This window comes from Mirounga leonina, unplaced genomic scaffold, assembly GCF_011800145.1.
Source record: "Mirounga leonina isolate KUSES-001 unplaced genomic scaffold, KU_Mleo_1.0 Mir_173, whole genome shotgun sequence".
Taxonomy (NCBI): Eukaryota; Metazoa; Chordata; class Mammalia; order Carnivora; family Phocidae; genus Mirounga; species Mirounga leonina.
Window position 1 is genome coordinate 23,251,036 of NW_023270447.1, and position 12,537 is coordinate 23,263,572.

The 12,537-nt window shown below is 36.0% G+C and overlaps 1 protein-coding gene across 1 annotated transcript in view; it reads left to right on the forward strand.

The window, feature by feature from the left end:
• Positions 1-12,537, forward strand: part of COL24A1 (collagen type XXIV alpha 1 chain) — a 391,807-nt gene that overhangs the window by 214,885 nt on the left and 164,385 nt on the right. The window contains exons 26-28 of the mRNA XM_035018127.1: positions 8,501-8,554; positions 10,956-11,009; positions 12,404-12,457. Of these exons, the coding sequence (XP_034874018.1) occupies positions 8,501-8,554; positions 10,956-11,009; positions 12,404-12,457 (162 nt within the window). The remainder of the gene's footprint in view (positions 1-8,500; positions 8,555-10,955; positions 11,010-12,403; positions 12,458-12,537) is intronic.

Below are 12,537 nucleotides of genomic sequence, written 5' to 3' on the forward strand. Positions count from 1 at the left end.
TGGGTTGAATAGATAGAGAAGTCAAATTGATACAGGCCATACTTAAATCTCAACCATCCCTATAGGATGCTCTGAATCCTTTATAAAACCATCATGCTGGGCTGAATGGCTGGGCTTTTATACTCCAACTCAAGCACCCATAGTATATGGGTCACCTTGGGGTGTGCACTGGTCAGGAAGGCCCTCTGAAGGTGAAGACATGAAGTTGATGACAGCTTAGGCAACATATTCTTCCTTGGTGATATATCTTGGTGGCCCATTTTGATGTTCACAACTGGTTACTCCTTGTGTTACTTGGGTTGACTTCATACTCTTTCAGGGAGTTGCTCCTCTTTCTGGTAGATTCTCTTCCTGAGGGAAAACTTAGAAAATGAATTAGTAGTACAAATTATAGCCCCTAACACTGCAGCTAGCTTTAGGACCACAAATGATAGCAATCTTCTCCCTCTGATGATCAGGCTGAATTAACTACGCCACAGTGGTGACTCTTCCTTGCTTTCTGGTGCCCAGATACAGAGAATTTGAAGTGCTCAAAAGGGCAGCCATAAGATATAGATCAATGTGTCACCTAATGAAAATATGTCCCCTTTGGGGACCAAGACCTCTATTCTGGCAGAACTTACATTTTGTGGGGATGCAAAGTATAGGGTCCTCTACAGAGATGTTGGGGGTGGTAGTAAGTGGGATTAATTCTGCTTCCACCGCTTGGTTCCAAGACCAATGACTATTTCCTATTGGAGATCCAGTACCATATAACTGTCTTTGATTTGATGTGTATACTTTTTTATCCTATAGGGTGGTACTTTATCGTTAAAAAGTGTCACCTCCGGGTGGTGCCCCAGGGTGGTTCAGTCAGTTAAGCAGCTGCCTTCGGCTCAGGTCATGATCTCAGGGTCCTGGGATCCAGCCCCACATTGGAATCCCTGCTCAGCAGGGAGCCTGCTTCTCTTTCTCCCTCTGCTGCTCCTCCTACTTGTGCGCTCTCGCTCTCTCTCTCAAATGAATAAATAAAATCTTTAAAAAAAAAAAAGTATCACCTCCTAGCTGGCACTTTAACTGCTCCTTTAGCAGGCTATTCCAATGCTCCATCAGGTTGGAAGCTTCTTGTTGTCATATGATATAACGACTAAATCCCATGAACCCAGGTCCACTTTCACAACTTATTTGCTGTAAAATGGGTACTGTGTTCTGACGCGATTTTTTTGGGATCTCATAAGATAGATTAGACACTTTGTAAGCTATCAGATACTGCTGCTTAATTGAGGCCTGAAGATAAGAAAGAAACCCATTCCCAGAGTATTTCTGTTAGAATAAATCTTTGGCCTTTCCAGGCATGAATTTGCCCCCAAGGGGCTGGTTGTTCTCCTCAAAGAATGGCATCATTTCATGGGTACAGTGTTGTTCTCTGTTATTTGCAGTGTGAATATTCAGTAGCAGCAGTAATTAATTCAGCCTTGTTAAATAAGAACCCATGATGTCAGGCCCATGCATACCTTCCACCTCTCCCACCATGCCCATTTCATTCATATGCCCATCATCCAGCACTGAGATGACTAATGACCAAGACTTGCTGATGTCAAATTTCTGAATCATTCTGTATACTTCCAGGCAGTCTTCCAGGTTTGACCTTCTCTGGTAGGCATTAATGTTTGATACAAAATCTTTGCTCTTTGTGTCGAATGTACCCATCTATGCTATGGGCCTCATTTTCAAACCTTGTTCCCAGTCTTACAATCTTCTTCCTTTCAGGTGGCTAGACAACCAGCTGGGTCACTCACAGATACCCACTAATCTGTACATATTCTAACCTGAAGCCACTTCTTCCCAGAAAGTGGGTGGTCTGGTGCACTGCCAGAAATTCTGCTCATTAGAAATGTTCCCTCTCCACTGCCTTTTAAGACACCCCTGAGTGAAGCTATAATACAGCTTCCATCCATTTTCAGTTTGCAACTACGTAGTAAGTGTCTTAGTTCAGGCTGCTATAATGAAACACCATAGTCTGGGTAGCTTAAACAACAAACATGTTGTTGGACAGATCCATTGGTTGATACAGGCTCACTTCCTGATTTGCCGATGGCTGCCTTTTCACTGTATCCACACATGGTAGACAGAGAAAGGGCTAGCTCTCTTCCTCTTCTTATAAGGACATTAACCCCATCATGGGAGTTCCACTCTCACCACCTAATTACCTCCCCAAAACCCTACCTCCAAATACCATCACATTGGATATTTAACATGGGAATTCTGAGAGGACACAAATAGCCAGTCCATAGCACTAAGCCTAACAATCCATAAACCAAGTTTTGGACTTTTCTTCTCAAGCAGCTAGTCATAAGAGATCTCCCAGATAGCCAAAGATGTCTGATGAAAAAGAGGTCCTAGTTGGGGGTCTAGACTACTTGTTCGTTCAGTTTGCCTATACCTCTGTCCTGCTCATGTTCCATGCCAGATTGTACTGGAACTGCTCACCTTATGTCTGACACAACTCAGCTTATGATAGATAGATCCAGATGCATGGTCATTTGATGTCCATGGTTAGGTGCTCCATATCTATTAGAGCCTAGTAGCACACTAAAATTTGATTTTCCAAAACACATGTAAATCTCTGCTGCAAATGGCATGGCCTTGCTACAAAATCCAAGGAGCCTTTTGTGTTGTTCCTATCCAGGCTTGCTGTAAGCTCTACCTGGCTTCCTTTCCCACCTCTGATGTTTCTAAGAAATATAGGGTCTGCCCGGTCATAAGGCCCAAGGGGCAGAGCTGCTTATCTCATAGCTTAGACCCACTGCAGGAGTTTGTACAATCTCTTGAGGTCCTTGCCAGGGTGTTAAATCCTATATCTTTGATAAGTGCTCCCAAATTAATAAACTCTCATATCTAATTTATGTTATAGTTATGTTTTTTAGATTATGTTATTTCTCCCTTGATTAAGTACCTCTAAAATCAGGTTCCCACATACTATCCCAATTCCTACCAGTATATACTGGCTAGATCTTTCATTCCTTTGGGGTATAGTCTCTTCCTCCTATGTCAGACATAGCAAGCTCCCAGATGGGTTATGCTGTGACTTAACCCTGGTTCTTGACATAATGGCCAAAAGAGGATCTATGGACAAATCCTAATTGGGACACATGTTTTCTTAAAGGAGACAGTGCTAGCATTAATGAGAGGTAGACCAAATTTGTAAGCTCATAGAGTCTGGTGGTTCAAAATCTTCAAGGACCTCTATCCAGGTGTCCTCATGACAAGTGTCAGGATCCCACTTTTTCCCCAACGAAGGCCCTGGCCTTGCTCTAACAGAGTTGTCTTGGTTAGACATTTAACCTTCCCTGGAGTTTGATCACTCTGTTAAATCCTGGGCTTTTGCTCAGTTTCTCTGTCCTTCCACTGGAGGAAATGAGAGTCCAAACAATCCTTTAGGGGGCTCTGGGGCATATATGGCCCAACAGAGCAATCCCATATTAGGCAAAAATGGACATGCCTTTATACCCTCACTTTAGTTAGTCTTTGGATGTAGGCCTTACTGCTGAAGCATCTCTGCTGGTGATGTGGGCAGCTCATCTATGTTTCCACCACTACGCTCCATCTAATTTGTTGACTCATTCACTCAACATGTATTTAGTAATTATGTTCTATATTCCAGGAAGTATGCCAGGTATAAGGGATATAGTATCAGATAAGACATTATCCTTGCTTTATAGAACATGCAGACTAATGAACTTGAGGTTACATCTTCCTGAATGGTAAAGGATGAGGCACAATGAGCTGAAGTTGCTTAGTCCAAGTCACACTGTCAAACAAATATATCCTTAGCTTATAGATTTCATTTGAAAATAGGGGTGAAGTGATCCAAAGGTTAGCCTTTTAGGAATAATGATGTATTTCCAAATAAACAGAAAAGGTCCATTCATGTTTGTCAAGTCATAAAATTACCCCTAAATGAAAGGTCTGAAGAAACATTATGGACAAAAATAAATAAATAGACAATATCCTCCTTTTGTTTGTTTGTTTGTTTAAGATTTTATGTATTTATTTGAGAGAGAGAGAGAGCGTGCTCAAACATGGGGAAGAACAGAGTGAGAGGGACAACCAGACAATGTGCTGAGTGCAAGGCCAACACAGAGCTTGATCTCACGACCCTGAGATCATGACTTGAGCTGAAATCAAAAGTCAGATGCTTAACTGACTGAGCCACCCAGGCGCCCTGACAGTATCCTCCTTTTGACAGTACACTTTCTTTATATAGTCAATTCCATAAGTTTTCTTTTTTTCATCCTGCCTTCTAAATGTTATTGTTCTTGGCCTTTCCTTTTCTCAGGACACGTACTTTCTGGTGATGCATCTACTCTTTACTGTCTTTTTGTTGATGGTTCACGTATATCTTTCCTTAGCTCTAGACCTGTATACTCAATTGTGTTGTGAATATTCCTACCAAAATGTCCAATATATATCTCGTAGTCATCTTATCTAAAAATGAATTTCTCTTTCTTACCCACATAGATTACACACACTTTATTTCTACTTTTCTGTGTCTTCCCTATATCTGTCTAGACTGACAACAGTCTGTATTTTTAGTATCTTCAACAAACATGTGAAGGTATGAGATCTTTAGGTGGAGAACTTAATAATAGATATGGAAGTATATTTTCCCATGTAGTGCTTAGAGTTGTCATTTTCTCATGTCTGGCCACTCTTCTGTTTCTTCTACCCTCAAAATTTTATACTAGATTGAATCATGTAAAATTACCAATGTTTAAGGTTAAAAAAAAATGCCAAATATCAGCAATTTCATCTAGTACAACCAAATAGTACTTTTACTGTGGTAAGATGACTTCTAAAATTTTTATTTTTAAAGAGAGTAAATATAATAACACTAATGAATACAAACACTGAAGCTGATATGTTTCTAAGGTAAAACAGAGCTACATCCTAGAGAATTCGCCTTATAATATTCCATTTTCGAGTGAATTTAAAGAGCTTTGGGGTCTGAGATTTTTTTTTTAATCTTGTAACTGCAGTTGTTTCTGCACTGAAAAGAAAATTTGAAACAATATAGATAGATTCTAAACCACAGTTAAAGCAGAGTTGTCAAGTCTAAGAACTTTATATAAAAAAATTTTTAAACATTTTAGTTTCAACTAGGAAATACTCTAATTTTACATTAGTCTTTAGTGAATAAGAAGGATGTGGTTACTTTAAAAAAAATAGAACTAGTGTATTTTAGAGTTTTTACTGACTTTTAGAAAAAAATAATACTTCTTTTCAGTTCTAACAAGTGATTTATTATACATAAGGCTTTTTGGCCTTCTGAATTTCTGCTTTAGCTAACGAAATCTATAAATAGACTATTACATATCCTATTTTATAAAAAGTGAAATGTTTTCAGTTATTGTAGAGTTGTCTAGCTCTTAACACACAGCATGTTTTGGCTCTAGGCTTTGTCATTTTCTTTAATGTGTGTTAGACGTAGAATCAGTGTTTTTAAAACTTTTTAAATGAAAATTCTTGGTCAAAAAAGTATAAATTGCTGATTTTTCTTATAAATGAAGGCTATAGCTTCAATGACTGCTTTGTAGTTCCCCAAGAGAAATGGTTTGGGCTCTGTGGGCCTACAGACTCTGTCACAACTGCTCAGGTCTGCCTTTGTGAGGACAAAGGCAGCTGTAGAGAATAGGTAAACAAGTGGCCATTGTTGTGTCTCAGTGAAACTTACTTACAAAAAGAGGTAGCCAGCCTTTGGGGTCACAGTTTGCTGACTGCTACTTTTTCCCATACTCTGTAGACTTTTCTTCTTGTAATATTTTTGCTATCTACTGTGTATTTTAGTTATTAGTTATTTCTAAATTGACTAGTATAGTGTTTTATACCTGGTAGATAATCAGTAACTAATGAAATAAGAATGAAATTTTATACATTTCACCTTTGGGAAAATGTACATCATTCCAACAACATTAATTTAGAATTTTCTCCAGAAGTGTATAACTTGAAAATAGATATAAGAAACTGAAGAAAACTGTTGGGAGGAATCAGAGTCTTAATACATTGTTTATGCTCCCCTAATTTAAGTTTCATTAAAGATTCCCTGTGGGCAAAGATGTAAGCCTGTGAACTGCCTATTTTCCAATGAGAACCTATCTTCCAAGTATGCCCTTTTGATAGACTGCACCTCCTAATACTCAAATCAGGACTGACAACCTCAAGTGCCCTATTGGAAGCAGGCAGGTAGTATATAGTAGTGAAATGGGTCTGGTATAAGACACAAGAGCAATTGGTATGGGCTGTGGTGACCTAAAGAATGCATCTAGGTAGCAACTGCTGCTTAGATCCATCCAGATTTGCCTTTGAAAATGCTTGCCTATGCTTGCTAGGCAATGCTTCATCTGAAACTAACAATCTTATTAAGCTTTATATATAAAAATCTCTGCATTTTTAAATCTTAGTACCTAATTCAGTTTCTATTAATTAGCAAGCAAGTGCTATGAGCTAAGCCAAATAGTTCTGTAGGTGACATTGTTCTGGCACACATAGTCAATATTGGGATAAGTCAAATGGGCCTACTCCATTCACTTACCTAGATTATATGTGTTAGGATAAGAGTTTTTCCCTGGATCAGTATTAGTCTGTGTTCAGTTTCTGCTATTTTGTTTACTGTCTCACAAATAGTTATATTTCATTGTTCTTCTCAGATTTGATTAACTGACCATTGATCATTGTTTCAGAGTGAAAGTGTTAATTCTCTTAAAATCAGTAATCACAGAAATATATTAAGTCACTTCCAACTGGATATAACTTAACATTAGCATAGTGTTTGAGAATATAGATCTCTGCTGTCCAATAGAGATATAAGGCCAGTCACAAATGTCATTTAACATTTTTCAGTAGCCATATTTACAAAGGTAGAAAGATGCAAATGAAATTGATTTTAGTAACATTTTATTTAAACCAATATACCCAAAACATTATCATTTTAATATGTAATCAATTTAAACAGTGATTTGATTTTTTCATTCTTTTTGTAGTGTCTTCAAAATCTGATATCTTTTTACATTTACATGTCAGTTTTGACCAGCTACATTTCAAGTGCTCAATGGCCACTTAAACTCAACCACACTACTTAAAGGCATCCACCTCAGCAAGCTGTTTAACTCATCTGCCTTGTCTGTAAGGGCGTTAGGATAATATTACCAAATATGGCTGTTGTGAGGATTAAATTAGACACACAGGAAGTACATAGCATATGTCAGTGTATCCATGATCAGTAGACAGATAGATGGGTAGGTAGGTAGGTAGGTAGGTAGAGAGGTGGGTAGGTAGAGTGGTAGGTAGGTAGAGTGAGAGAGAGATTGATAAGAATAATAATAAAAATATATGTGGATATAATCATGTCCCATGCAAAAACTTCAATTAGCTTCAACATAGCAAATAATTTTTTTTATGATTTAGGTGCCTTCTATATGCTAACTTATATTATCATATAATAATCTATTTAAGCATGGTATAGCCACTGAAAAAGAAAATGCTTCATACATCTTTAAACAATAGTAGAAAAGGCCTTCAAAACTGAAGACATGAGAAAGATTATGTTGTTATTATAAAGCTTGGTCTATGTTATTTTGTTTTCTATACGGCTTGAAGTAGAATCCATAAAGACAAGGTAGATGAACACTGAGCCTTGTTCACTCTGAAACAGTGTTACTGATTGCCTTCTTTCATTTCTTTCAGCGCACTAAATTCCTCCTTTACTCAAGTTGTTTACTCTGTCTAGAACACTCTTCCTCTTTTCTTCTCTTGGCAACTGGCCTCTTCTTATTCTTCAGCTTTCAGATTAGATGTCAGACCTGAGGTTTACCCTGACCATCTCTCCATAGGTCTTCTCTTTCACTCTCTACCTTGTTATCACAGTTGTTTCCTATATTAGCCAATGTGATGATTTGTAATTATTACTTTTTAATTTAGTTGTTTTCAGTCTCTCTATAAGACTTCTTGCCGTGGGAGAGCAGGGCTTGGGTTTGCCTTACTTGCTAACAAAATCTCTGCAAAGCAATGTGGTACCAGCACGGAGCAGGCACCACATATTTCTTGAGTGACAATGAATTAATGAATGGATGTGTGCTAGTATTAGGGATTTTCAAAGAAGTCACAGAAATGACTTCTTAAGCTGGTGTATCCACATCGAGAAGCTATGAAAACTACAGTTCTTTATAACATCCACTGGATTATAAATTCCACAAGGACAGGAACTGTGTTTGGATATGAAACTAAGTGCCTACCAGCTCAGCCTGACACATATTAGACATTCATATATATTTGCTGATTGAATGAATAGATTACTTTTTGATGGGAAGTCATAGGCTGGACATCTATACTAGGAGGAATTTTACTCTAAGATAAAATTTAGGATGAGTTAAAAAGAAACATGGATTAAGGTGATTTAAAACCAAGATGCTGTAATAGCAATGCAGTAAAAATGTGTATTTTCTGTTATATTTTTTTCTAAAAGGGACCTGCTGGTTTACCTGGAGAAGTTGGGACTACTGGAAGCATTGGTGAAAAGGTAATGTCTTTCATTTTTTTTTTTAATAGTAAGAATTCTAGGCTAAACTCAAACAAGAGACATTCATATGGTATTTTATGTTAATTAGAAATCACTCATAACTTAAAATGCATCATCAGTCTTGAATATCTTAAATATATTGAAATATAGCTAATAGGTTATATGTTTCTAATTTTTAAAGGGCAGATTACTCTTTAAGTTGTGATGATGTGGTTTGAAGAGAAAAGATGAAACTGATGGTTTAGATTTATGACTAGACCATTTTTAAATCTACTTTATCAGAGCAAGCCCCCTAAAGGAAGCAGTTTTGAAAGGGATTAAGTTATCACTTTACCTGATCCAAGTCTCAGTCACAATCTCTTGCTTTCCACTTGGAATCCAGTATGCAATTAATCATGGATATTCCTGGATATTGTAATGGAAATTGTAATTTGCTTAAAGATTACCTAGAAATCATTACCTTGGGAGTGATTTTCCATGTTTAGTTTCAAATTCAGGAAAGTCTTTTTAGAAAATAAAAAGTAATTCTTTACTTGAGACCCCAAGGGCATTTTAAATTGTTTTTATGGAATCTTATAATAGGCTTGTAGACAATAAACCAAAACTTTGGGTCTTTGACTAAAACCTGATTTGCTAGATATAAATTTTAAGCATGAGAGTCTTGTGCAATCACTACATAAGGCTACTCTGTGAGTAATTAAGTCAAGCTGGGATTAGAAGTAAATTAGATAATATTCCAGTTATTGCCATCTGAAAATTTTAGTTTAAGTCAAAGTCAACATGTCTAAAATTTATCACTATTTTCCCAGATTTTACTGGTCTCTTCCCAATAATCTCATGTATATTAGTATGCCTTATACCTATCTCAATTCTTCCAGTCTTCCAGAATAAATAGAGTAAAATCCATATTTGCTTTCCTTTTTCCTCCATTCTCTATGCCTAATCTTTTAGCAGGAGTTAGAGTTTTTTTCTATGTAATTCATCTTTTCTAATAGTCAATCCAAAGCCCACCCCACCCACCAAGACATACTCTTATCAGTTTATGTTAAATTTTCCCCGTCATAGAAATATGGACTAATTTTGATGGGTCATGATCAAATATTTTCAAAAACCATCATTGACTCCATACTGCTGACCCTATTAACCCCTCTACGTTGCTGTCAAAGTACTACATAATTTTGGCTTAATCAGTTCATCCAACAAATTTTCTAATATTCTCCAATATAAACCTTTCTCTCTCCACTGTCTCATATATTACATACTTGTTCCTATTCCTGTTCTTACTGGTTTTTTTTTTTTTTTTTTTTTTTGCTTAGAGTATCCTCTCCCATTCCCTCTACTTACTCAAAGACAAACTGTAGGACTCAAATTCTCATCTCCTCCATAAAGTCTTGCCAGATTCCTCTAATCCTTCCTGATTTCTTTCCTTCCTGGACTTAGAATAATAATCACCACACAATTTACAATTAATTGTCTTCTAATTGATTGACCTTTGTTAACGGCATGTCTCCAAATACTTGAGAGTTTGTTAATGTCATGTCTCCAAATACTTGAGACTAAGTCAAATTTCTGTTATAGCTCTCCAACTGTTAGTACATCGAAAGTGCTTAATATATACTTACTGATTTTTTATTAAGCATATAACAAATAGGGACACCTGGGTGGCTCAGTTGGTTAGGTGTCTGCCTTCGGCTCAAGTCATGATCCCGGGGTCCTGGGGTCAAGTTCTGCATCAGACTCTCTGCTCGGTGGGGAGCCTGCTTCTCTCTCTTCCTCTCCCCCTGCCTGTACTCACTCTCTCTCTCTCTCTGACAAATAAATAAATAAAATCTTCAAAAAATATATAAAAAAGAACAATATAACAAATATAAAATGAGCTCAGTTACAAAAATTAGATTTGTAATTGTTTTTATTCTGACTTATTTTCTTCTGTGCAAGGTCAAATGTTCTACACTAAGATTATGACAATCCTGGGAATTTTAATGTGAATCAATTTAATTCTTTTAATCTGCTATGGCATATTTGATTATCTTAATTATATTTAATTGTGGTAGACTACAGAAATAAAATTTTGTTCAATGGTTATAGGAATTAGTTAATTCTTACAATATGTTTTGATACTTTTACTATCCTATTTCATATGCCTCAAAATGATAAGCATTTCTACTTATAAAAATACTTTTAGTACTTTATCCCTTGAAATATATTTTGAGGATTTTTATTGTATTAGAAGTCTAACAACTTTAAGGTAAAAATACAAAAGTTGTAAATTAAAAAGTGTCGGCAGCTAGGATGAGATATGCATGTAAGTTATGATTCTCACAATTTTCCTGTCAAGGCTTAGCTCAGTCATGACTGATTAACATGCCTTAATGTTTTTCTTTTTTCTTTGTTTTAAAAGGGAGAACGTGGAAGTCCAGGTCCACTAGGTCCCCAGGGGGAAAAGGGTGTTATGGTAAGAGTCAGTGATTTGAAATATATGTTTCCAAAAAACATCATAATTCTAGAGGTGAAATTGCCTTGAATGGAATTTAAGTAAATGAAAATGTCTATTTTACAGTGTATTTCCTTTAGAATTTTCCTTTCCTTTAAACAGTTTACCTTTCACATGCTGATTGGCACTGCAAAGCATGAAAATCAGATGACTTGGTCAAATAAGTCAATAGTTTTAAGAGAAGAATTAACCCACCATAAATTAACTGAAATGGATGAAAAAGAAAATTCACTTAGGATTCTACTTTTCTTTTATAGCTTATAGTTTCACAAACTGAGGGGTGGGGGGTGGGGGGATGGGTTAGCCTGGTGATTAAGGAGGGCACGTATTGAATGGAGCACTAGGTGTTATACGCGAACAATGAATCATGGAACACTACATCAAAAACTAATGATGTACTGTATGGTGATTAACATAACATAATAATAAAAAATATATATATAGCTTATAGTTTCTATGGCACATACCATCACTGCCATGCTTCCATGAGTTTGTGGTCCTGATGTAATTCTTTGATAATATGTGAAACATCAGAATCCAGAATTCATCTTATTCTCTTTCATCTTTAAGGTAGTAATAGATGACAAATATTATATATAGATCTTATTTTTTTAGTTTATTAAATAGTTTCTAAACATGATAGGAACTAGAACAAAAAAATATCAATAAAAGAATCTTGCTTTCAGAAAATATATCGTAATAGATCTGGTGGCATATAGTACTGTCTACAAGTTTATTTTACCTACGTTATTCTTTAGTTTTAACTTCTGTATTATCAGCAAAGCACTATAAGATTTCATTTTTAGCTATGTCCAATTGCTGTAGACTAAGAAATTTAATATACCCATTAGGTTAATCAATTTCAGGAATTACTACCTACTAAGACATTCTCTAAATTAGTATTAATGCCACAAAGGGTGTGTTCCTTCTAAAATTTAACAGGTTGTAGAGTATTTCTACACATTCACATTCCTTAATTATAGAATTCTCTGGTCTCTGACAATGAAATGGCTTCATAATCTATATAATATAACATATATCTATTCATAGCATAGCAAAACCTACAGTAAGATAAGATGAATATTCTCTTCTCAATAGGTCATAATATGTGATTCTGTTTAGCCAATTTCTTTTCTAGGCAGAGTTACTAATAAAAGTATATACAGCTTCTGTGTAATCATGTCTTATTTCTAACTGTAGTACATTTCCCATGGCCTTTTATAACTTGGATAGGAAAGAGAGATCTTATTTACATTATCACTTTTATTACTATTTATAATTTACTGGTTTGTCTTCAATGAAAATAATCAGGTATGATAGAGACTTCATGTCTTTCATATTTTTACTCATTATAGGGATATCCAGGTCCTCCTGGGGATCCAGGACCCATTGGTCCACTGGGATTACCTGTAAGTAAAGACTTTATATTCCCTTCTAGAATGTCTATTTAAAATTTAAATCTGTGATTTTGGTTATACTATACTTTTTG